This window comes from Acomys russatus, chromosome 6 (genome assembly GCF_903995435.1).
Source record: "Acomys russatus chromosome 6, mAcoRus1.1, whole genome shotgun sequence".
Taxonomy (NCBI): domain Eukaryota; kingdom Metazoa; phylum Chordata; class Mammalia; order Rodentia; family Muridae; genus Acomys; species Acomys russatus.
The window spans coordinates 34883490-34909396 of NC_067142.1; the positions used below are offsets into that span (position 1 = coordinate 34883490).

The following is a 25907-nucleotide window of genomic DNA, read 5'->3' on the forward strand; positions in this document are numbered from 1 at the left end:
GTGTCACATTTGGTGTTCGCTGTGAGGCAACGTTGAAGAGAAGGCTTTGTTTGCAGAGCAGTTCCTCTAAGCATGCCCAGTGCCTGTGTGGCTCTCCCAACGCACATGACAAAGGGACCTTCAAGTCTCCGTGCTGAATTTATGATAGGCTGGCCTGTGACAAGAAGGTCACTAGACTGACTGTGAGAGATGGCTGGGCTAGGAGGAAGGAGCCAAGCAGGCTACAGTGGTATATGAACTTTGCAGCTTTCATGGTGTTGCCAAGAAAAAGACCTGGCAATGAAAGATACGGTTAGGCAAAGCATTCACCAGGGAAATGGGAGACATGTTTTGCCGTAGATGCTCTATGGGAGTGTCCCTGGCAGTATCGGTCCCATTTCTCAGAAGTCCTAGGCTGGGTGCTGGCTCTCCCACAGTTCTGGGAGGAACTCAAGGAGGCTTAGAACAGAACCCTGCTACAAATGGTCCCCAACACCCTTCTTCTCAGCTGCAACCCGTCCCCCAAAATACTTTTTGATTTTATACATGTTTCCATGGCAACCCAAGTCCCCATCAGCCAGAGGGTTACCATGGCGACTTATCTTGGCTCTGTCCACAGCTAAGGCAGGCTCCTTTCCTTAGCTGGCAAGCTAGGCTCACAGGGAGTCAGGTGAAGAGAAGACTGGGCCTGGGGGCTGGCCATGGGCACACAGAGGGGTCCAAGCAGGGATGAGACTGGCTGGGCAGGCCGAGCAGGCCAGAGCAGTAATTGGCCTGGTTTCCAAGAAGTCTGAGAAACACGGGTGCACGCAGTCCCAGGTCCCCAGTCCTCCCTCCTAGTCACCGACTGCACTCCACCCGTAGACAACACACCTGCCACTGCTTTCCTTGTTTTGAGCTTTTCTGAGAATCCTCTTTCTCTAATTCCATCTGTCTCCCACAGCTCCAGTCCTCAGCACCCTCCTGGCATTGCCAGTCTCAGTGAACAATGTCCAGACAGCTCTTGGGCAATATTCCATGTCTACGCTCTAAGCAGAGTTGGCATTCAACTGCTGAGTCCCTTCCTATGTACCACAGCTGCATCCACTGCCCCGCTCCTGTGCCTCTCCCTGCCAAAGCCTGGAGCTCCTGTCCCCTTCAGGGCAGGGGCTCTCTGTGGGCAGGGTCTGTCTCTTTGCTTTGAATTTCTGTACTGACCTTGTACTGAGAGTGGTCCATACTGGGGGTGGCTGATAGCTATAGCCTTAACACTTGCAGTTGTGAAACAGAAGAGAGAAAGACGTTGTTGAGCCTCACTTTCGGAGAGGCTAGGAATAATTGAGAATTCTGCTTCCGGAGCTAGAGAGATGGCTCAGCAGTTGACAGTACTAGTTGCTCTTGTAGAGGACCCGTGTTTGATTCCCAACACCCATATGGTGGCTCACAACCATTCCTAAGTCCAGTTCCAGGGCATCCAACCTCCTCTTCTTGGCCTCCTCAGATACCAGGTACATACACATATGCATACATGCAGGCAAAACACTCATATCTATAAAATGAAATAAAATTTTAAAAAGAAATTCTGCTTCAGCCAATTCGTGGTCTCCCGGTCCTCCCTGTGCCCTCCTTCCTTCCTCCCAACCATTTGATTGACTCTAGCTACTCTGCCAAGAGAAGGAACAGAAATGAAAGCTGGTGTGTGCCTCCCACGACTATTCCTTACAAATGCACTCTTGCTTTACTCAGATATGTCACACAGCCCATCTGTGGGTCTTGCCTGCCCACGTACAGGAAGGCTTGGACGACGATCTTAAGAGCAACCTATAAAATATGGGGACACAGTCTGAAAAAAGGTTGCATTCTCACAGAGCCTAAAACAATGCATTCATTAAAAAAACAGTGAGAGTGCATGATTAAGCTCACTTTTTTTTTAAGCCTGTGAAAAGTGTTATTTTTAAAATTAGCAGCCGTACTTTTTTTTCTTTCTTTCCTTTTTTTTTTTTTTTTTTTGTTGTTGTTGTTGTTGTTGTTTTTTGTTTTTTTGTTTTTTGTTTTTCAAGACAGGGTTTCTCTGTGTAGCCTTGGCTGTCCTGGACTCGCTTTGTAGACCAGGTTGGCCTCGAACTCACAGAGATCCACCTGCCTCTGCCTCTCAAGTGCTGGGATTAAAGACGTGTGCCACCACGCCCAGCTAGCAGCAGTAATTTTTAAAAGCCAAGAATCAGGCTTGCTTTTGAACCTAATGCCTGTTGGCCAGTGAGCAGAAGAGTTTTGGAACCCCAGTGTCCATTCATTCGGGCTATGGAATCCATAGAGCAGAGGTGCAGAGGCATCGCAAGGGGCTGTGAGCTCACACAGCACAGCGATTTTGTAGGTTCTTTGTAGCATGCAAACCAGGCCCACCTTCTTCTTCCTCCTCCTCCTCTTCTTCTTCTTCTATTTGTGTTTTTGTTTTTTTAAACAGGATTTCTCTGTGTAGCCCTGGCTATCCTAGAACTTACTCTTTAGACCAGACTGATCTCAAACTCACAGAGATTTGCCTGCCTCTATCTCCCAAGAAGTGTGTCAGTGGGATTAAAGGTATGCACCACCACCACTCAGTGGCTACTGCTTTCTTGTTTTTGTTTTGTTTTTTGGTTTAGTTTTGTTTTTTTGAGACAGGGTTTCTCTGTGTAGCCTTGGCCGTCCTGGACTCACTTTGTAGCCCAGGCGGGCCTTGAACTCACAGAGATCCACCTGCCTCTGCCTCCCAAACTGTGCGCTGGGAGTAAAGGCATGCGCCCCCACGCCGACAGCTACTGCTTTCTTAAAGGGCCATGACTATCCCATTTACAAGTGCACGTTGTGTCTGTGGTCTCTTGGTAGCCAGGATCCTCGGCATTAAGGCTACAAGAGTCTAGGGTTCTATCACTCATGGTAGCAAGTTCAGACAAGTACCCTAAACCCTGTGACCTCACTTCCTTCAACTGTGAGTGATGGGGGCAGTAAACCCTGCTCTGTAGAGTTGTGAGGATTCATGGGCCTACTATGTGCCAGACAGTGCCTGGCACAAAGAAAATGTTCTAATATCTAAAGTCTTGGTAAGCTGGCCTCACAGCCAGTGCCCAGGGATCTCTGTGCTCAGACAGAAGGTCATTTTAAACTAGGGCTTTTCAAATTTCAGCTTGTAATTCATTTGTAGATACAGTAATCAACTGAGTGGACTGCAACCAGCTCAAGGAAAAACCCAGATCACATATAGTAAAACAAAAATCAAGTACATTCAACATAATATTTTCAGAAAATTTCAGAATCAATATGTATATACTGGGTTTGATAGGAAGTATATTACTGATTTGGGGAGAATCATGGTTAAAAACAAACAAATAAACAAACAAAACAATAAACTTCAGGCACATTGCCCTAGGCTGCTGTAATGTAGTATCAATGTCAGTGAGAATGAAGTCTTGGTTGTGTCCTCAAGAAAGGAGAGATAAGCATGCTCTAGTGGGACTGCAAAGGAGAGAGGCCACTGCTCAGGGTGGAGGTCAGGATGGCAAGGCTTGTGTTACCCACCTTTCTGCCCTAAACTGGGCCTAATCCTTATGTAGATCCCAGAGGCTTCTAACGGTTCTACTTCAAGCCTGACATGACTCACCAGAGATAAAGGCCAGTGTGGGCACTGTGACTAATGGTGTGGTTCTCCATGGGAACTCATAGACAAGGACCCCTTTGTGGCCAAGTCTGCTGACCAGACAGCTGGTAGACTCCGTGGTGTCATGCACACATCTGTGTCTTCTGGTGATGGCAAATGCCCTCATCCCAGCAGCAGCCAGGAGGGGTGGAGCAAACAGTCTCCACTTGCAAGAGACGTATAAACTGAGGACCTGGGAGGTTACACAAGTTGTCCGAGGCCACAGACAAACCCCAACGACCAGGTGCACAGTCCTTGCTATTGGCAAGGCTCCATTTACCTGTCTCACTCATGTCATGCCAGCAGAGGTGGGGGTGAGAGGCAGGTACAGGGGTTGTCAGATATGTAGAGGGGCACCTTGACGCGTGGGAGCTCTCAATTCGGCTCAAGAAAAAATGTGAGAGAGGTGTAAATGTTAGCATAGCAATATAGACCACCAACATTTAACATGAGTCACATGGGAGAGTGGACAGTAATATCTTCCTTGAAGTCAAGGACTGATTACTATTATTATTTTTTAAACTTACATGTGTATAACATGTGTGAGGGGGTATGCATTATGTGTGACTGTGAGCAGGTGCTAGCCACAGTACATGTATGGTGGTCTCTGGTGTTGGGTCTTACCTTCTGCCTTGAGACACGGTCTTTATTGGTGACCACTACATATGCCAGGCTGGCTGGCCTACTAGCTTCCAGTGCTTTTCCTATTTCTGGCTCTCAAATCCTCGCAGAGGCCCTGAGATTACAGACACTCACACTACTATGCCTGGCTTGTCCATGGGTTCTGGGGACCCATGAAGTTTGTTCAGCAAGCATTTTACCCACAAAACCATCTCCCCAGCCCCAATGGGCCAGCCAATAACTCTACTCTTCTTCTGTGACCTCCATCACGGTCTTGGCTCACTCAACCTTGTTGTCTAAGTAAGTGAATTAAGGCTCTTTTGCCTTTAACTCTTCTATTTTTGACACGTGTGGGGTAGCCGTAATCTACAGTATAACTATTAACCTTAAGGGCATCACACTAGCGGTCCCTGAGACTGCAGATGGCATGACTATTATAGCCCTCACTGTCCTTGAAACCAACAAATGCCACTGCAATCATCATCACCAAAACCATCTTGCCCTTCCTATACTCCTCACAGCTTTTCTACTGTCAGCACATCACTAGTCCCACAAGCACTAAAAACCCATCATCATCATCATCATCATCACCACCACCATCTCTATGGCCACTCTCAGGGTCACTACCACTACAATGGTCTCCACCACACCTTCCCACTGCGGACGATGTATCTGCCCCTCCCTCTTCCCTGAGTTCATTTTGTATGAGTCTTGTGGATCCTAAGTTCAGCTAAAATTAGTCGGCTTTAAAAAAAAAAAGATATATTTATTTATTATGTATACAGCGCTCTGCCAGCATGTGTACCTATAGGGCAGAAGAGGAAACCAGATCTCATTACAGATGGTTGTGAACCACCATGTGGTTGCTGGGAATTGAACTCAGGGCCTTTGGAAGAACAGGCAGTGCTCTTAACCTCTGAGCCATCTCTCCAGCCCCCATTAGTTGGCTTTTTGACAAATAGCATTATCACTAGAAAGATTGAGAATTTTGTAGTTTTTAATCAAATGTATCCACTTCACACACACATAAGGCAAAGTAAAATTTGTCAGTTTTATGTTTTTTAAGTAAAAATGAAAAATACATGTATATGAAAACTTTAATGAACATCTTGTCACTGAAGACCTTGCTGTTGGCTCAGGGGACAAGCTCTCCAGGACCACAAGCCCTGTCCTTCCCCAGAGGGCCCCTGGCTGTTCGCTCATCTTATCTACTCTGATTCTGTCCCTGGAGCCTGTTCATGCCCTTCTACTCTCACCTGTCCCCTCCTCTGGAGCATCATGATGTATGTCACTTGGATGGTTCTGACGGTCTTGGGGTCCTCCAGGTAGGAATCTGTCACTCTTGCCTTCCCTACATATGCTTTTCAACAGCAGCCTGAGTGGCTTTCATAAAACACAAACCTGATATTACTCTTCCACTTAAAACCTTTCCTGGAGCCTGGCGTGGTGGCGCACACCTTTAATCCCAGCACTGGGGAGGCAGAGACAGGTGGATCTCCAACTCCAAGAGTGAGTTCCAAGACAGCCAAGGCTACACAGAGAAACCCTTTCTTGACTCCCCACCCCACCCCACCCCACCCCGCCTCAAATAAAGACACCTTTCCTGTCTTTCCACTGGGCTTAGGGGAAAACTCATAATCTTGATTCTAACCTATGGGGCCTCACTTACCCCCAACCCTGCCCCATCCACCCACCCTCATGCTGCTCACTCAAACATCAGTGCCACATGTTGCTTTACCTGGCTAATTTATGACCAGCCACAGGGCCCTAGATGACCCGTCTCCTGCTCCGAAAAGCCCTCCCTGACTGGCCCCTGTAACCTGAATCAGTGTACCTTCTATGATTCCTCCACGGCATGGAACTAGTATGAAGGAGCTATGAGTAGCTCTGGAGAGAGACCAGAGAGGCAGAGAGACTCCTGATCTAAGGAAGACCAGGCTGGGCAATGAATAAAGTCTGACCAGCCAGGAAAGCCAAAAGGTCACTGTCCCAGCACACAGTCTTTTATAGCCTTAAAGGTCCTGAGATGCCTGTTAGCAAACACCACATGTCATCCTTAAAAACGCCCAAGAAAGACAACCTAGCCCATTTGCCCCTGAGCGCAGAACCCGTAAAGATGTTGAGGACAGCAGAGCAGGGATGTTGGCGGCTGTGGTGGATGAGGCCAGAGGACCTTGAACCCTGGCTGTGGGGCTGAAATACAGAATTGCCCCTGCCTTCTCTGAGAGGGGAGGGGGCTTGGAATTCTGCAGGCATGGTCTCATCTCCCCATTGTCACCACCTGTGCTTCCCTGTAGTTTTCTAGTCCCCAGGAAACTCTGGTAGGGGGAGGATATGAAACCCAGTTTGGGAGCCTGAGGCCATAGTCTGTAACAGGGCCCAAGTTGGTCCAACCAAGGCTGTTGGGGGGGGTCTCTGTCCTGTTCTACAGGGTGACACAGCATTCCCTACACTTGGGACAGTTGCCAGCTGAGGTTCCTTCATGGACATCTCAGGACTTGGTAAGTGTTATTTGAACTTCTGTGGGTGGGAGAAACTGTAGAGTGATGTTTGTTTGTTTGTTTGTTTGTTTGAGACAGGGTTTCTCTGTGTAGCCTTGGTTGTCCTGGACTCACTTTGTAGACCAGGCTGGCCTCAAACTCATAGTGATCCAGCTGCCTCTGCCTCCTGAGTGCTGGGATTAAAGGCGTGCGCCACCACACCCGGCCTAGTGATTTTTTTTTTTTAAATAAGTGTATTTATGAGGTTCAATAGCCACAGGGAGGGAGAATGAGCTTACCGCTCAATCCCCAAATGTCATCAGGTACATTAAAAAAATCTGCATGGCCGGCCAGGAGCAGCCATTTGCTGAGGTGACAGGCAGCATCTCCTTCCTCTCTTCCTGGGGTTGCCTGCCAAAAATAAATGTCATGGGACAGGAACAGGGGTCAGAGACCTGGATCTAGAACTTGCATCTGCTACTCATGGGTTGGGTGACGCGGGGCTAACTGTACTTTTGGACACCTCGGTTTCCTCTCCTGTTGAACAGGGGCCTGGATGATGATCACTGAGGTCTCCTGCTCTGACAGTCTTGGGCCATCTGCCGGGGGTGGGGTGGGGGGGAGGGGGGGACACTCATCTCATACCTTCATCTAAAGCAGCCGTTCCTAACCCGGGGGTCGTGCCCCCTTCGGCAGCCCTCTGTCTCCAAAAAATATTTACATTACGATTCACAACAGTAGCAAAATTATAGTTACGAAGTAGCAACAAAAATAACTTTATGGTTGGGGGGGTCACCACAACATGAAGAACTGTATTAAAGGGTCGCAGCACCGGGAAGGTTGAGACCCACTGCTCTAAAGGAACTGCTGTGTGTGCCAAGGTAGAACAGCCTACCCGAGAAAGGGGGTAATGGGGTAATGAGACTAAACCGAATAAGGAAGATGGGGATCCCTAGATCAGGAGTCAAGGGGACTCAAGTGAGCCTGAGCAAGCCTTGGCCTCAGTTTCCCTACCTGCAAAATGAAGGGTTTGCACATCACCTCAGGGATCTCTCTGGCTGTGAGACGGTGATGCTGTGGCTCACCACCGAGTTGACCTAAGTGTCCATGACCTCAGGTGGGTTTAACTAGCTCCAGTAGAAAGGTGTCTTTGACCTCACCAGGGAGCAGCGTCACTGGGTGTCCTCGCCTCTCTGTTCGTGGCTTTCATATTTGAATTCCATCCAGAGTAATCCTGACTTGGAACATTCCAAGCGAAGGGTGGCAACCTGCTGGCTCGTTAGTGGTGCTCAGGTAGGCTACCTCGCAGAGGCACAAATCCTTCATCCTGAAGGCCCTTCAAATCTCAGAGTAAGAAGGAAGGAGAGGAAGGAGAGGCCGGCCCCACCCAGGAAGCCAGCTGCCTTGCCTCGCTCACCCTTTCCCTGACTCCAGGTCAGCAGTGAGCCAAGCGAGTCAGGTGCCCCAGATGGATGTGGAGCAGATGTCCATAGGCTTCACCCATATCACTCCCAGCTGTCAGTTATCATATAGGCCAGCCTTTAAAGTCTCACCTCCAATCTTTCTGCTACTACCATTTCCCCCCTGAGATCCCCTCCCCCTCCAGAGAGGGACAGAAGGGACAGTTGCCACCTCATCAACCCTCCCCCACGCCATCTGGTTTTTTCCCCCCAGACACATTTCTCCTACATACAGAGATGCCTGAGATAATGTCCTTTTTTTTTTTTTTTTAAGGAGGCAGGCAAGACAAGAGGGGGTGGAGACAGATTCCCTTTCCAGTGATGTCTGGCTCAAGATGATGCTAGTGTCAGTTTGCATTCCCTGAACATATGGGAACCAGGGAACCAAGGAACATAGGAGCTAAGAGATTGACAAAGGGGGTGCTTGTCCCCCTAGTCCCAACCCTAGCAGTGTGGCTGAGAACAGGTGCGCCAGAGAGGTGCCCCACCTAGATGTTTGGGAGTTTGGCTCCCTCAGCCCTGACCTCAGACCCCATCCAAATGATCCTCGCCATCCACACACAGAGGCTCTGCTTCTTCACTTCCCCTGAACGTGAGTTCAGGGAATCAAAACAGATGCTCACTGTAGTCTAGAGTCCGACATGGTGTTGTACAACTTTAATTCCAGGACTTGGGAGGCAGAGGGATCTCTGCTTGAGGCCAGCCTGGTCTACATGATGAGTTACAGGCCAGCCAGAGTTGCTGGGTGAAACTCTGTGTCAAAAACAAACAAGCAAACAAAACCAAAAACAAACAAAAGTATCTGAAAAACCAGAAAAGGAAAGCTGAATGCTAAACCTCAAGAAGGGTAGTTCAAGACAGAGGGACTAGAAACAACAACAAACCTTTATACTACCCCAGGTAATGGAGAAATGAGTATATTTGTGATGCAGGCAGCAAAAACTCTAAGCAGTGGTAGGGTTAGGGTCAGCCTGGGGCAGGCAAGAGGCAGAGGCAATACTGACTGACCTCTTAACTGAGAGTCCCCTGGACTCTCATCGGTGGTGACCTTAGGGGAGGAACTCCGGCCAGCACCCATGCTCTTGCCTTTGGCCCTGCTTAGAGACAGAAACAAGGGGAGAAAGGGTGCATTCCTGAGCCAGCTCTGGGCTTGGTAGCTTCCTATACCTGCTGGTGCCTATGGTGGTCAGGACAGAGGCAAAGGGGTGTCTGCCTCCCTTCAGAGAGCCTCCAGCTCAGCATGTCTGTCTTCTTGGGATCCAGGGATGCTGCTTCCCTGATTTCCACTCACTTTTGGCTATAAGGATATCTTTCGATTCCTTGAACTCATGCACAGAGGGAGTGAAGGAGCAGGGGACTCTGGGTAAGTTGGGCGCAGGAGGCTCATTTGGATGGGGATTGAGGCCAGATAAGCAGTTTGCCAGAGGTAAGGAAGCAAACTCCACCACCTTCCGGCAAGCAGCTGGACCCTTGAGTAAGAGTGCTAGGAACTGACAAGGCCGGAGCTACAACTAACAGCGCACTAGAAGAGCAGAGGCCGCTGCGAGAAGAAGCCAGTGCAGTTTTCTCTGAGCACAGCAAAGGGAGAGGACCTGGGAGGATGAAGGGGTCCATTTGATACGGAGAGCAGAAAGTTGAGAAGGAAGAACTACCAGATGGGTGGCTGCTGGTGCTGTTCAATCAAATCCGTATCTAAGGCAGGCGGCACTGGTGTGTCTCCCTTAAGTGTGTCTGGAAGTCTTGGGGTGGGGGCGGCTGGAAGAGAGCTAGCATCCTGCTCTCGAACATACAGAACCTGAGGAACAAGTCAGCCGGTGGGCATGGGCAGGAGGGGATAAGACACAAAGATGGAGGCATTCAGGAGATGGCAGCCTGGATGCAGGAGAAGAGAGGGCTGAAGTGGACCGGCTAGCTCAGCGAGGATAACTTGCCTGGGGACTCCGCACTATCAAAGCTAGTTAATATCGGAAAAGAATTTAAGCTCAGGTCTGTCTGACCCAAGTGCTTATGGATTTGGCCACTCCATTCTATGTCCTCCCTCTGATGACCCCAAGGGAATTAAGGCGATGACTTAGGCTATTGCTGAGTGCACCAGTTGAGACACTGAAAAATTATAATTCTGACCCATAGATGCAGGGGAAATCCAATCCTCGCAGAGTGTGAGAAAATGGCTGGAATCCATCCCCTGTCCTGGCTCAGGCTAGGCTCCCCCTCCCACCGCACCCCCACTCAGAGGCAGGGCTGGATTTTCTTCCTGTTGGCCATTTGACACCCCATCCTCTGAGGCAAGGCAGGCCCCACTCCTACTAGTCCAACACCTTGGCTCCAGCCCCAGGCTTATTGGAAATCAGAGGTCATCTCAAACCCATCTACCTAGTCCCAAGAGAAGAAGGAAGGAGCCAAGATGTCCTGGCCTCATTCCTCCACAGATGTCTTCCCAGCTGTTTGATAACTAATCACAAGGGGAGATCTCATGGCTCAGCCCCAGGAGGCTCCCACGCAGACTACCAGAGAAATTATTGACCAATAGGAGGACACATCAGGCTGGGAGAAGACAACAGATCAAGCCTGAGTCCCCAACCTGCCTAGAAATAAGAACACTGCTAATTTTCACCCTGTCTATATAGTGTAAGCCCACTGTGAGCTAGATCCTAGGTTGAGGGTTACAGTGGGTGCTGACCTTGAACCCTTTCACAAGCCCCCTCCACACCTTACAGTCTATTTTTTTTTTTCATACTATTTCTGAGACTTCGTTTTCATAATGGTTTAAACAACCACCAGGCTGACTTATAACCTTGAAAAGCCAATTTCCCTTCCTTGTGATAGGTCAGTCTGAGCCACCTCCTCCTCCCCTGGGTAAGTCAGCCGCTCTCTTGGACAGAACACGGGCTTTCCACACTCTGCCACGTGGACTGAGAACAGAAGAAGTCAGGCAGCATCATGGCAGGAAATGAATGTGATGTGTAGAGCGGATCACGGCAGAGCCAACATGCTGAGCAGGCGAAGAAGATGCTTGGTGCCATGAGCTCCATTTCTCCTAGAAACCTGGCTGATTCTCAGGGTCCTAGCTATACGAGAGATGCTGTATCATTACAAAAAAAAAAAAAAACCTCCCTGTTTTTCAAGCTAGCTCCAGAGGGCTTCATAATGCATATCTCAGAGCCTGAGCTGGCCTGAAACAGGTCCAGTGACTGAGCCAAGCTATGAATGGAGTCCCTCTGGATGAATGGTCACCACTGGGGTCCGAAGAATAATACAATCGCAAACCTATAGAGGAGGTGGGAATAGAATTACTTAGTAACTACCCATTGTGTGCCAGGTACTCTGTACTTTTCCTTCAATTGAATCCTCTCAATGGCCCCCAAATGCTGGATATTAGTCTCAACCTGCTGATGAGGAAAAGGTTCAAAGAAGGTCACAGACAGGAAGGAGTAAGCATTTTGAGTTGATCTATTACCCCAGGGAGCCAGGGACCCAGAGGCACAAAGAGCTCCAGGCCAACGGTAGATGCAGAATCTTGGTGCACACATACCTGTCTCCTGGAGGATGCATGGTGGCCCTCCTAGAACACCAGGATCCAGATACATAGAGAAACCCTGTCCCCCCAAAAACTAAAAGCAAATGAACAAACAGACCAAGGCCAGCTTTCTCATGGGTGACTACGGAGGTGAGTGCTTAAGGCACATCTAAACAGCTCCTTGTTGGAAAAGTGGGAGCAAAACATGGGGCTACTTACAGAGCATGGGGAGTGGGCAAGGAGGGTAAGAAGGAAGTACTACTCCATGTTGTGGATGAGTTGACTCTGCAGCACCAGCCACAGGAGCCTCTGTACCAGCCTTTTCCCATACAGCACCCCCCCTCTTCCCAAGTCCTCTAGATCTGGAAGCTGGGGAGTCTGATCCCTGTCTAACCAATGAGGAGGCTGAGACTCCTGTCAGATAAGTGGCTTATTCAAGGCTGCACTTGGAGAGAGACAGATCAAGGGTTCACAGGCAGAAAGGCAGGAATAGCTTTCTGTCCATCTAAGCCTCCTTCCCTCTGGTCCACCTGGGAAGCTCCCTTGTGGCATCCCTCCTGTAGCTCATGGGCTTGGCTCTGTCCTGCTCCAGCTAAGACACTGCTGGAGCCCTCTGCCATGGGTCAGCTTTCTACCCTGGATGGTGATCACCTAGGGAGGCAAGACCCTTCACAAATAGCTGGCACTGAAGGACATCTGTAGAGGCCAGGAGAGAACTTGTCTTTGTAGACCTGGACCATTAAAACTATGGCAAGCGTGAGCCCATGAGTTCTAGAATATGGTATGGGCAAGGAACAGATTTGCTACTTGTCATGCAAGACGCAGAAGACCCTAGTAGCTAAATGTGGGAAACTGAGTCAGCTTAGCCTTCACCATGAACCGCTCACATGCCTTTGGGCGAGTTGCTTGGGCATCCATTTGTCATTTGTGAGTTCTGACATATCTAAGTCTTTGGTGATCGTGGGGTTACCAGCCAGCAGAGGTGCAGCAGGAAGTCCATCCTGGAACCCTTCAGCATCCCAGGCAAATAGCGCTAGCTTGTATATCCCTGCCACTTGGTCACGTGACCTCCATAGTTCAGCAAGCACAGGAAGCGGAGGAGGCCCTTGGGGTCCTCCAGCTCCATGGACTGCCAGGGTTGTTAGAGATTTTGTACATAATAACCCTTGAGTCCCATCTCATTCTAGTGATGATGGGCTTATCTGAACAAAGTGTGCTTCATATCTGGCAAACAGTGAGCACTCAATAAGTGCGCTCCAAAGTCTCAGACACTCCCAAGTGTTAGGTGGCCCTTTGAAGGACCTTGGATGAAGGTGTCTGACCTCTGCTGACTATACAACCTTCATTACAGTCTTGGGATTGTGTACTTTCTTCCAAAGAACCAAAACTCCACAGCCAGGCTCAGAGTGCCCCTGAAGCTACAGGTAAGTCTCAGGGACTAGAAAGACCTAGGGTGCCAAGCAGGCCTCTTTTCCTGGAGACTTGGCCCTCGTGCCCCTGAACCTCAGCATGTCCCTTTAATGGTGGCAACAGGATCACAGCAGCCTCTCCACACTGCCTGCTGAGAAACAAGCAAACCCTACTGTCTAGAAAGAATCAAAAACCACAGGCCCAGCCCTCACAGCTGAAGAAGGTCAACTCTCACATCTGCACCACCCACCATGGCCACCTGATTCTCCACCACCAAGGGACAGGGATGCTGTCTTGGCTGTGGCCACTCCCTTTCCGGAGTCCTGAAGCAAGGACATGTTGACAGCAAAGCCAGGAGCGGAGCCCTGCAGCAACTCCTGGATGCTCTGTCATCATCAAGGCCATTAAGACAATAGGGCAGTGCCTATTGTACTGTGGCAAACCCTGAGCTCTAGGGCAATACATCTAAGGGACCGCTGGATCTCACGGCAAAGCAAAATCCTCCAATGACAAAATGCCCTGGCTCCTATAACAACTGAGGTGGGGAGGGAAGATAAAGTGACAGGTACCCTCATATCCTATATGCTCTCCCACCCAGGATGGCCTGTTTCCTTCAATCCCTGGAGGACTATCTTCTGAGAGCTCCGAGCCAGCCATTCTCAGGGTTGTCATACGTTCATTCAAACAATGCTGGATGAGTAGTGTGCATTCTCTCCTATGTATGATTCCACTGTGCATGTGTGTGTGCTGGAGACCAAGCCCAGGTTTTGTGCATGCTAGGCAAGTGGTCAACCCCTGTCTGTGCATCTGCCACCCCCTGCCCGGCCCTAGAGCCATCAAAGAGGAGGGAGTCTAAGTTGAGAAAATGCTTCCCTAAGATCAGGCTGTAGGCAAGACTTTCCTTAATTAGTGATTAATGGGGAAGGGTCCAGCCCACTGAGGATGATGCAATCCCTGGGCTGGTGGTCCTGGGTTCTATTAGAAAGCAGGCTGACCAAGAAGAGACTTGATACCCTATGAGCATATACAGGGGGAGGAAGTCCCCCTCAGTCACAGTCATAGGGGAGGAAAGTAAGGGGAAAATGGGGGGAGGGAGGAATGGGAGGATACAAGGGAGAGGATAATTATTGAGATGTAATATGAATAAATTAATAAAATAAAATTTAAAAAAAAAGAAAGCAGGCTGAGCAAAATATGTAGAGCAAGCCAGTAAGCAGCACCCTCCATGGCTTCTGCATCAGCTCCTGCCTCCAGGATCCTGCCCTGTTTGAGTTCCTGTCCTGATTTCCTTCAATAATGAACAGCGATATGAAAGTGTAAGCCAAATATCCCCTTTGCTCCCCAAGTTGCTTTGGTCATGGTGCTTCATTGCAGCAATAGAAACCCTAACTAAGACAGCAAGGCTAGGGACTGGAGAAATGGCTCAGCAGTTAAGAGCACTGACTGTTCTTCCAGAGGTCATGAGTTCAATTCCCAGAAACCACATGGTGGCTCACAACCATTTATAATGAGATTTGGTACCCTCTTCTGGCAGAGCTCTGTATACATAATAAATAAATAATAATTTAAAAAAAGACAGCAAGGCTAGCTTTAAACTTGCAATCCCCTGCCTAAACTTCTGAACATCTGGGATTACAGAATATGTGCCACCATGTCCAGCTCTGATTGCTTTGAATGGTTTTCTAACTCCTTTGGGTTGGCTTCTTGAATCAAATAAATTATTTGGAGGCTGCATTCAGCCTCCATTCTGTGTATACTTGCTTCAAAGTTAGATGTAATTGAAAATTTCCATGGATGCAGTGGGTACATGCCTGTAAGCCCAGATCAGGAATTCAATGCTCACCCTCAGATACCTATCAAATTTGAGGCCAGTCTGAGCCACAGGAGACCCAGGTCTTTTAGAATGAGAGCAGGAGGAAGGGAGAGAAGAAAGGAGAGGAGCTCTAGAGTCTAGTTTTAACCTGCCTTAATGTCTGGGGCTGTGCTGTGGGTGTTGTGTTTCATGCACTGGGGCTGGGCTCTGCCTTTAAAGCAGGACACACACGACCCAGGGCTATGGCTGAGGAAGACTGCATCTTAGGCAGGAGGCCTCATCAGAACAGCCTAATGAGGGAGGCAACATCTGGATAGAGGCATCCTTAGGCACCTCCCATTCAGTGAGGGCTACAAGAGTGATATCCTTCCAGTCAGGAGATACAGAACCCGAAGGTCCTGGAAAGCAAATCGCACTGGCAACCTTGCCTAGGAGGGAGCATACACAGGACTCTGAGGAGGTCCCTTGGGAACAACCCGTGTGCCTTCATTCACTCGTGGTTCCCCAGAGCCTACTGTCCCAGCACACTTATTCCCCTCAACCACAGTCACATGGCCTGTTTCCTCTTCTTTACCTCCTCTCCTCCAGCCAGCCTGGAGCTCTTGCCACCCAGCTCTCATACAGTGTGCCTGCCCAAAGCCTCAGTCTCAGGTGCATGCTGGTTTGCTCGTTGCAGCTGCTAGAAAACTTTACACACACACACACACACACACACACACGCGCGCGCGCGCGCGCGCGCGCACACACGCATACATGCACACACACATACGCACATGCACATATATATATCTCAGAATTTTTTTTTGGAGGAAGGACTGAGGATCCAGGAAGCAGTACATCCTAGAGATTAAGTTCAAAGCCTGCCTCTGGCACTCTCCTGCTTTCCTGGCTTTGGGCTTACCTATCTTCTTTTTTATTTATATTTTTACGATTTTTTTTTAGGTCTCCATTTCTTCATTTGCAAGTACCAAGAAATAATGATGCATATAGCATAAAAGCAATGCCTCCCTCTCAGACACTAGACAGTTGGCAATTATTACAAATAGGCATTGTGTTCCTGGCCTCCCCTTTTCCTTCTGCCTGAGAAGAATCAGCTAGCAGCACTCCTAGGAAGCAGCTCCCCAGTGTAGGGATGTTGGGGTTCCAGGCCCTGTGGCACCTTGAGGAGTCTGTAGAGAGAAGGCAGAGCCTCCTGTCTGGATGGCTGCCAGCTTGCCCCAAAGGGAAGGGCCTGTTTAGTGGGTCACCAAGGGCAAACAAAGCCTAGGTCTTCAGAGTCTGAAGCGGGTAACCAGTACTTAACGTGCTTGTCTGGGAAGGGAGCCAGGCATGTGAACACTGCAGTCTCTGCCTGGGGTCTGTTTGAGGGAAGCTGTTCCTCCGAGGTCATATTTCATACTCTTAAGCTGGTCCAGCTCTTGTGTCCATACACGTACACACGTGTAAATGCACCTTCAGTGTGTGCAGCTGTGCCTGGAGCCAGAGAGTGTGCAGGTACTGATGTGCACCGATCCATGGGAACATGAACTACCCACTGCACACTCTGAGGTCAAATCATGACATCCAACCTCACCCAAGTCCGAGGCGTTTGTGCTGCGTGCCACATCATCCATTATGTTGTCACTAACTTCTAATGTGCTGTAGAGTTGTTGTCATCCTGAGGTCACAGTTGACAATGCTGGCTCTCTATGGAAACACATCTCCTACACCAAACTATACCAAACAGCAGGAGCCCATTGGATAACCCTGAGGCCACTGTGTGGTTTCATGGGGACAGGCCATAGGAGTGGTTGACTATAGTTACAAAAGTGCTAGTTCTCGGTGCCCACATCCCAAGTCACAGGAGTAGCAGCACCATGAGACACAAGGGACAAGACTGCCACCCAGAAATTAGAAGGCGCTTCAGAGAAACCACCCACTCCCATGGCGGCGAAGTGTATCATTGAGATGTCTAAAATAGATTCCAGGATGGCCCAGACTGAGGCATGGCTCCTGCCGAGCCCTGGTTGTCTTGCCGAGGTTTGGCTGGAGTGGAATAAACACAATTATGTACAGCGGTGTTGACAGCAAGAGCTGGAAGCCTGCAGAACGTCTATGATCCCTGCCTCCCCTACCCACTGTAGCATCAGGCTAGGGCAGAGGAGTGCCGGAGCCTAGCAGGCCCTCTTAACTCTCCCCCAGCAGGAGCTTCTACCTCTTCACTTTATATCTTACATACCAGAGGTATAAAATCTGGGATGGGCCCAACTCTAGTGAGAAGATGGGGCATCTTCCCAGTCTGTACACTGATGTTTGGGTGGGGGTGGGGGGGTTAGAAGGAAGCAGAGACCTGACTTCATTAAACAAAGTGGAGATGAAGCGGGGAGGTTTCAGGTGTCCTGCCTCCCCAGCTACAGCATCAGCAGTGTGAGGAGGTGTCTGCCTTGATGGCGGGGATTCTATGGGCTTCTGTTGGAGGTCACCTCCCCATTCAGGGCAGTCAACTGGGTCTGGTGCCCTGGCCCTTTCAGTGTAAGAGGAGAGAGGCTGCAGGCTTCCTGGACATCAAACACATCTGGGTAATCCAACAGGGTGGGGTGTGGTGGGGGGAGGTCAGCCAGAGCAAATGAGAAACAGGTGGCGCCCATTTCCCCTCTGCTGGCTAGCTAGCACAGGGACTCTGCAAAGGGAAAGAAAGGCTTTGTCAGGAACAAAAACACTATATATATTTTTTTGGGGGGGGGGGGACAAAAACAAAAAGCCCTATAGCCAGGTGCTATTGGTCTTATGGATCCTCAGCAGGAAGTCATTTTAAGATGGGAACATTATGAGGAGGCAGGAATGTGATCCAGGCTGAAATTAGCTCTATTAGGCCTGGAAACCAGGTGCATAGAGATCAGCCTCCTTCTTCCCCATGAAGCTTTATTTATAATAATAATAATAATAATAATAATAATAATAATAATAATAATAATAATAATAAAAAGAGGAAAAAAGAGACATATGCAAGAAAGATGAAAAAACAGGGCAAAGGGAGAAAAGATGAGACGTGGCTGAAACAGGCATCTAACCTCTGTGGAATGCAGGTTACCTTCATTTGTAAGGATCCAGAGAGCAAATGTGGGCCGCAGTAGAAATGCTCAGAAGACAGAATCTTGGTCAGAGAGAGAGAGAGAGACAGACAGACAGACAGACAGTGAGAGAGACCGAGAGAGACAGAGACACACATACACAGAGAAACAGAGAGAGACAGAGAGGGAAAGAGACAGAGAGGGAGGGAGGGAGTGAGGAAGAGAGAGACAGGGAGGGAAGGAGAGACAGAGACAGAGAAAGAGACAGACAGATACACAGAGAGAGAGAGAGAGAGAGAGAGAGAGAGAGAGAAACAGAGAGAGACAGGGAGACAGAGACAGAGAGGGAGGGAGGGAAGAAGGGAGGGAGGGAGGAAGGGAGGGAGGGAGGGACAGACACACACACACACAGAGAGAGAGAGAGAGAGAGAGAGAGAGAGAGAGAGAGAGAGAGAGAGAGAGAAAACCTTCCAATAATGAGTGCTTTCCAGGAAAATAAGGTAGCGTGCCCTCTGTTACCAGGAGTGTGTAAACAGAACACCCACCTGCCTCTGAAGCCACAGAGGGATTAATTTCAGCGTTCAGTGGGTGGCTCATCTAGACAATTTCCACTCTTTGGTACTATGAAATCCCATGGAAGGCTGAGCACTCTGTAGAGAGGAGGGGATGTTGCCCTTGCTTGTCCCGAGAGACACTGCAGTGTGATGCAAAGGCAGCTCAGCGGCCAGGTGCTGAACTGCAGCTGTGCACCCTGGGGACTCACTCCACCGGTCCATCCCTCAAGCTCCAGGAAGCCCCTGCTTCAGCAAGCCCTGGGGTCAGAGGCTGGAGAACTGGAAATGACTGTATGGAGACAGAGGTGTAGGGAAAGGCAAGACTGAGGGTAGCAGGAGAGGAGCCCCCTGATGGGCAGCTTGGGATGGGGGGGTGGGGGTGGCTGGCAGGTAGTGGCTGATTACATCCCAGAGGACACAGAGAGAGAAAACAAGAAGAAACATATCAGGAAGCTCTGGCCAGGGTCCTAAATGGCTTAATTTAAGACTAGAAATGCCTGTGGTCTGGGTGTGGTATCAGGCAATAATGGGAGGACTATCGTCCTGGGTGTGTTTTGAGGGAACCAGAGCAACTCTGGGCACTTCTCTTCAAACCTTCTCTCCAAGGTAGAAGCCCTACCCCCTAAGACCTATTCATTCAGTTCTTTCATTCTGAGATACAGAACCCAGGTTGCCTTGTGAGGAGACCAGCTTCAGTCTCGGGTATCAGGACAATGCCATGGCTGGTGCAGAGGAACAGGGCTTCCTGTCTACCCTTTGGTGAAGACACAAGCCTAGCCTTGGAGGAACATATCCTGAATGTGACAGAGAAAGAAATGGGTTGCTCAGTGGAAGACAGGAGGCCCTGAGACCCTAGGTCCTGTGTCATCTCCTAGTCCACAGGAGCACACTCACCAGTTGACCCTGCATGACGCCACAAACCCTCAACCTGTAATTCCAAAACTCCCCTCTAAACCCAAATGTCACTATTCAGGGAAGGGTAGCAGGAAAGCTTGTCCATATGCTTTCTAGGCTTCATAGAGCTCCTGGTATCAGCAACCACGCCTCTGGGCAGAGAGTGCATATCTATACCTGCCTGCTCAGGGCAGCAGCTATCTAGAGTCACATGTCCACTCCTCACCAAGGTACTGAAGAGAGTGGGGAGGCGTGCTTGTGAAAACAGGTCACCCCACAGCGAAGACCATCCAGACTACAGTCTCTGAAGCAACCCTTCCCAGCCCTCCTCCCCTAAAGCCCCAGAGCCTTAGAAATGGATAGCTTCCTGCCTTTCTTCCTCAATTCTACTTGGTCTGTGCTTCTGAAGACAGAGGACTGTTGTCATGGAAACCCCTCCCCGGACGCCAGACACCTTCTGTGAAGAAAGGGGGACTAGGAACTCCAAGATCCTGGGTTCTTTCACACCCTGACCTTGGGCCATCTTAATTGTTTTACTCTTTCCGTGCTCTCCTACAGGGCTGAATGGTGGGGGACGCCGAATGTTTGTGGAGTCGTCAGACTGGCATTGCTTGACTCTTTAGAGGAAGACTGGATGTACTGGGGTGTACTGAAGCATAACGCAGGATAGAATTCTAGCTTAAACTTTTCTGTAAATATAAACAAGCGATCTTTAATCCACGCAGAATGTTTGTGAGCCATGGGAGGGGTCTTATGCACTCATACTTGGGGAAACTGAGTCCTAGAGAAGGAACCAGAACTTAGGACTTCTGGACAAGGACTTGGGAACGGCATTTTCTGCTTTGCCCCAGTGCTGGGCTAGTGGCCTTCTTCCAGAATCAAAACTCGCATGTGGACTATTGAGCTAGAGTGCAAGGACTGGCCTATGTCCCCCAAGACTCACCCCCAGTTTTCTAGGTTTGTAGGGGTCCCCAGGGGGACCTTAGTTACTTGGCAGCTTTCAGGTTAAGGAGAGGACAGGGGGCCTACTTAGATCATCTGTGAGGGGGTAGGGGTGGGGGGTAGGGAGGAGATTTCGGAAAGGGATGATCAGGCTTCTTCCAGAAAGGCTCTTCCGTGGCACTGCCCCAGCTCACTGCCTTTTGCCTGGGAAGTTGGTTCTGAGATGGTACCAGGGAATGTGTATAAGCTGGTCCTGGGCCTCACGGGCAGAAGCAAAAACTCCCCGACTTTAGCCATGGGGAGACATCACAGCAGCATTGTCCTCCACCGATGCCATTCTGCTCTACACCAAGGGCCTGTCCTGACTCCGGGCGTACTTGTACAGGTCCTGGAGTGCCAACCAGCTCCACCATCCCCCTTTTCCTGTTCAGTGTACCCTCCACCTCATCTTCACACAGGACAAAGGGTTGGCCCAGAATGTTTCCCTGCTCCCCTATCATCTGATGCCAGACAGTGTATTCTGAGGCCTGATGCCACCCTTATCTTGGTCTTCTCAACTAGAGGCAATACAGCAACCTCCGCAGACTTCTCATCTCTCTCCTGCACCCTCTATGAGGCCATGAGAACAGCCCTCCCATCCCCACCCCGGCCCAGGACCATGAGAACAGCCCCCACCCCCTATACCCCACCCCCACCCCCCCGGCCCAAGACCAGTGCACACCACCTTCATCAGACCCCTCCACACTGTGGGCTCTTCTTCCTCTTAGGTCTCCCATAGAAGAGCTGCAACTGAAGACCCAGGGAAGGAATTGCAATTCTGCAGCTCAGGCTCTTGTCTTTTGGCCCAGCATGTGAGCAGTTAAAGAGGGAGGAGTTCCCTTGTCACCCCATAATTGTTGAGTGATCTCAGTGGAAGTGTGCTTGGGGGAAATGACAGCTGGGCAGGAATACGGGACCATGGATCAGTCTCTTCCTTTCCTGCCCCTAGCCAGCTCTGGGACCATCTGTCAGAGTTTCTATGGTGGCCCCTCTTGAGAAGCAGCTTAGAGGCTTTGAGGGGCAGTGTGGAAAATACCTTGACTGGGGCTAGATTAGCTAGCTCACCCCAAATAGAGAAAGCCCCTGACCTTGAAAATGGGTCTGTGCCCTCTACCTGTGCCTGCCAACACTCACCTTCCCCTGCCCGGAGCATATGGAGACCCTTCCCCACCCCAGTCCTCTCTAATTCTTTCAGGCTGTGTTCATTCCAAGATAGCTTCATGTCTCAAGTCACAATTCCAAGGCCACCTCCTTCATGCAGGCCTAAGAGAGGGCATCCCTTCTCAATTCCACTCTAGAACACAGTCGGTTTTCATTTCTGCACACAGCCCTCCCAGTGCCTACTGTTTTATTTTCCTTATTGTCTATCTAAGCCCATTGAATGGCAAGCCCTTTGAGGGCAGGATCTCTGATAGGCTCATCAGGCAACAGGGTGGCACTTCTGCCCGTCGCTTCTACACACTCCACCTCATCCCTCCGTTTCACCGTCAAATAGAGTTTGGAGGACAGCCTAAAGGGAGAAGGTTGTTTTCCTCCCTTTGCCCTTGTCCAGTCTCCTGACTGGCTTTGAAAATGCCATCTGTGTCAGAGACAGAATTCTTGTTCACCAGACCCTTTCCACACCATGGGCAGGTATGTCTCAGGATGACTGCAGCAGGCTGAACAGGCTTCCTTCAGCATTCTCCAGGGGCCTTAAGCCAGCACTAGCTTCTCTCTTCCCCATCCATCCATCCGGTCATTTGGACCGCCACTCTCCTCTTGGCCCCGCCCTTTCACATGCTCACGACACACCCCTTCCCAGCCCCCAGCAGACCCAGTACCAGCCTGCGTGGTACCCAGGAAGATGGGGGTCCCTGGGCTCTGGCGCCTGAGGACCCACATCCCATCCACTCCAACAAGTCTGTGCACTCAAGGTGGCTAGCAGCCGACCTCCCACAGCTCCTGTACTGCCGGCGCAGACTTCCGAGGCATAGCAGCCTTGTTAGGCACATCCTCCTCCACGTATCCCTCTCTGAGGACAGGGGCTCTACTGAAAGAAAACACGGTTCCCGGGCTGGCTCTGGATTTTTTGCTCGGACTGTTCAGGCTTGGAGAACAATGGAGCAGCTCTCCGGCTTCCTCCACCGAAGAAGCTTTGTTCCTGTCTTCCCGCCAGCTTAGCTTTCATTAGCCAAAGGGCAATGGCTTCTCGGGAAGTCTCCTTGCAAAAGCCTGGACCTTTCCCTAAAACACGTAGGGGGATGGAGGGGGTTGCTTGGGGCTGAGGAAAAGGACGCGTATCCAGATGCGCGCAGCTGGCTACCCGCCCGCCTCTCTGGCCCCAGACACTTCTCCTTGCCAGGTCCCCCACACCCGGGAAATCCCGATTCAAGCTCCCAGCCTGGATTCACAGAGGAAGTGGAGCCTCAGCTCTGCTCCAAGGACCAACTGGCCCTCACATCTGCTTTCCCCACATCTTTGCTTTAGATCTGGGCTCGTACCAATGCTCCCCTAGCAATGCTGGATGCTGTGTTATCCAGTGCAGACCACTCCGCAGTTGGTGTCTCTACCAACCTCACTGTGGTTTGCCATATTAGACACTGAGCTTCAAAATTCAATAGAGCTAGTGGTTTCTGAGAACCCAAGTCCCTCACCCCCATTGTCAACCCTCACCTCCTACAAGCCACAGCAGAGCCCAGGCTCCACAAGCGACATCTTTAAGACACACACACACACACACACACACACACACGTTAGCCAGACACAGCTGGAGGTAGGCCAGCCCTGCACATCTGGGCGGTAATGCCCCTCCTAACCTGGCCAGTGATCAGTATGGGAGGGGGGAGTGTTGAGGAAGCTCTGCTTTCCCTACCTCACCCTGCAGCTGGCCAGAAGAAAACCAGGGGCGGGGTGGGGCGGGGCGGCAAGACTTACCTAGCATCTGGCTGAAAAGCAGCTGCTCCAGGTCGCCCAGCACTGTCACCACAAGCTCGGGGTCCACCTTGAGGAACGCCCGCTCCTCCTGGCCCTTGGCCGAGGGCACGGTCCCTGAGCCCTTTTGCGCTTTAGCCTTGCTGGAAAGCAGCTCATCATCCGATTTGCCATCATCGCTCACCGCTGCCTCGGGCGCCTTGCTGAGAGGCTTGACCTCCGCATAGGGTCCTCGAGGAATCCGGCTAGGTTTACCCAGACTGGGCGCTAGTGGGGCCAGTGGGGTCTTGGCACCGCCCGCAGGGCCACCTTTGGGCTGGAAGAGCGAGTGCTCTGACTTGGACAGCGTCTTGGACATCAGAGGAGCCTCTCGGCCCTTGGGCCCCAGTTTACCCAAACCCTTGGGTGCCTTGGCCATATCATCGCTCCACTCGGGCTCATACAGCTGCAGCTTTTTTTCGGAGTCCGTGAGAAAAGAGAGGTTGGTAAGAGACTTCTGTTTGCGCAGGTTGGAGGTTGGCGGCCCGCCGGGGACACGACTGTCTACACTGCCTGACTTGAAGACCTTCAGCTCCGCTGCACTGGCCTTGGCCATACTGCCACTGCCGCCTGCCGCCTTGGCGCGCTTGGGCAGCATCCCTCTGCTGTCCGCCGCGGCTGCCTTTCTGCTGGCTCCCCGAGCCTCGTCCGCGCCCTCGTCGCCGCCGCTGCCGCTGCCGCCGCTCAGCTCCACCTCGGGCTGCACGCTCTTGACGCTGCTGCCCAGCATTCTGCTTGCGAGGAGCGCATGGACGATCCGCGCGTCTGCAGGCACGGGGCGGGGGAGGGGGCGGGAGCGCCAGGAGAGGAGGGGGCGGAGTGAGGGGGGGGGGACGGAAGAAACCGCGGAGGAAGGGGAGAGGAAGGGGAGGGAGCAAGGGGGCAAGCGGAGAGCGAAGGGGAAAGAAATTCAGGGAAGGAAGCCCGGGAAGAGGAAAAGGCAAGGAAATAGCGGGTCGGTGGGGCGGGGTAGAAGGAAAAGGGGCGGGGCGGGGAGGATATAAATTAAAAAATTTTAAATCAGCCAAAGGAAGGATGGAAGCCCAGCGGCTACACGGAAGCCGGGACGTGCAGCGATGCTGAGATCTCGTCTCAGTCCCCCGGCAGGCCCGATCTGTGCTGAGGGCCGTACACTCCGGGACAGCGCCCTCTTTACACTCCTCCCTCCGGCTGGTGGAGAGGCTGCAGGCTGCAGCTCCCAGCGAAGGAGGGGAGGGGGAAGGCGGCGGGGAGGGGGGGGCGCAAACAGGAGGAGGGGTGGAGTGTGCGGTAGGGGAGAGAGTGTGTGTCTATTTCTGGCTCGGGAGGGGGAGGTGTCTGTGAGCTGAGCCCTGGGGGCACAGAAAGGATCCCACCAATTTTTCTCCTTGCTTTTTGCAGAGAGATGGGGTAGATAGTTCCCTGCTGCATCTGGGGGAAAAAGCATGAGTGGAGGAGAAGGGATATAGGGGTACAGGTAAAGGTACTGAGAAAGGGTATTTGTGGACACAGGAAGAGTGGCCCTCTGGGGTCTTGGGTAGAAACTGGCAGAGCCCGAGGGAGGTTCCTACAAACCAAACCGTTACCTATGGTTTTCCCTGGGAACTCTCTTGCTACCTTTAGTCTCTAAGGTATAGTTTGGTCCCCTAAGCCCAGAAGGTAAGGGGCACAGTACAGGGCAGGGCTTAGCAGCGGCCCAGGGTTGACTGGGAGGGAGAACTTGAATGCAAGAGGAAGGGGACCAACACTTAGGAGCTGGAGTCTGAGTCCCCAGTCCACTGGCCACATGACCTTGTCAAAGTCATTGAACCTCTCTGTCGCTCTTAGGGTGGTCATAATACTAGCTTAGTAGATCAACTCTAAGGACTCAAAGGAGACTTAGCATCGGTCCCCTGGCAGAGCAACAGAGCCGATTTAAAAGATCCTAAATATGTCTGCCCCATCATGTCGTAGAGGAGCTCTCCAAATGGCACATTAGCCCAGAGTAGGTGTTAATGGCTAAATGGCTCTGAGGCCTGAGTGCTATACACTGGGTGCCGACCACAGAGCCCTGGATACTCTAACTTCCATGACCCCAGGACTGGACTGAGAGTCTGCAAACCTCTCCAGGACAGGAACTGCAGCAGAGCGGCTGTGTCTAGAACAGTGCTAAGAATGGGGTCAGTGAGTAGAGAGATGCTTGGCAAGGGCAGTGGATTTCTAGCTGGCCTTGGAGAGCTAGGGAAAGGTGGGAGAGAGGCTACCCCTTAAGGAACTTAATGTCTTGTGGGGAATACAAAGCAGACAGCGCAAGACTTGGGGAAATAACTTTGTCCCTGTGAAAACACAGCGTCACACACGTTTCTCAGGAAGGCGGGTATGGGCATGTGTTCTGGTTGCAGCAGTGACAAGAGGCACTGCCTCAAAGGAGTGAGGGAGGAGATCTGGGTGCAGAGATTCACCAGGCAGATGGTGCTCAGAGGCCTTAAGTCCAGATCTTGGGAAACTCAGAGGTGGAGCCAAGATTGTCAGTCCATGTAGGAAACAAGTAATTTGACGCATTATCCAGCTAGGGAATGGCCAGGCAGC

At 51.0% G+C, this 25907-nt stretch overlaps 1 protein-coding gene across 2 annotated transcripts in view; it reads right to left on the reverse strand.

Moving 5' to 3' along the window:
- Nav1 (neuron navigator 1) overlaps positions 1 to 25907 on the reverse strand; it is a 251977-nt gene that overhangs the window by 130403 nt on the left and 95667 nt on the right. For both annotated transcript variants that reach the window (XM_051147472.1, XM_051147473.1), the window contains exon 4: positions 23325 to 24125. In XM_051147472.1, the coding sequence (XP_051003429.1) occupies positions 23325 to 24125 (801 nt within the window). The remainder of the gene's footprint in view (positions 1 to 23324; positions 24126 to 25907) is intronic.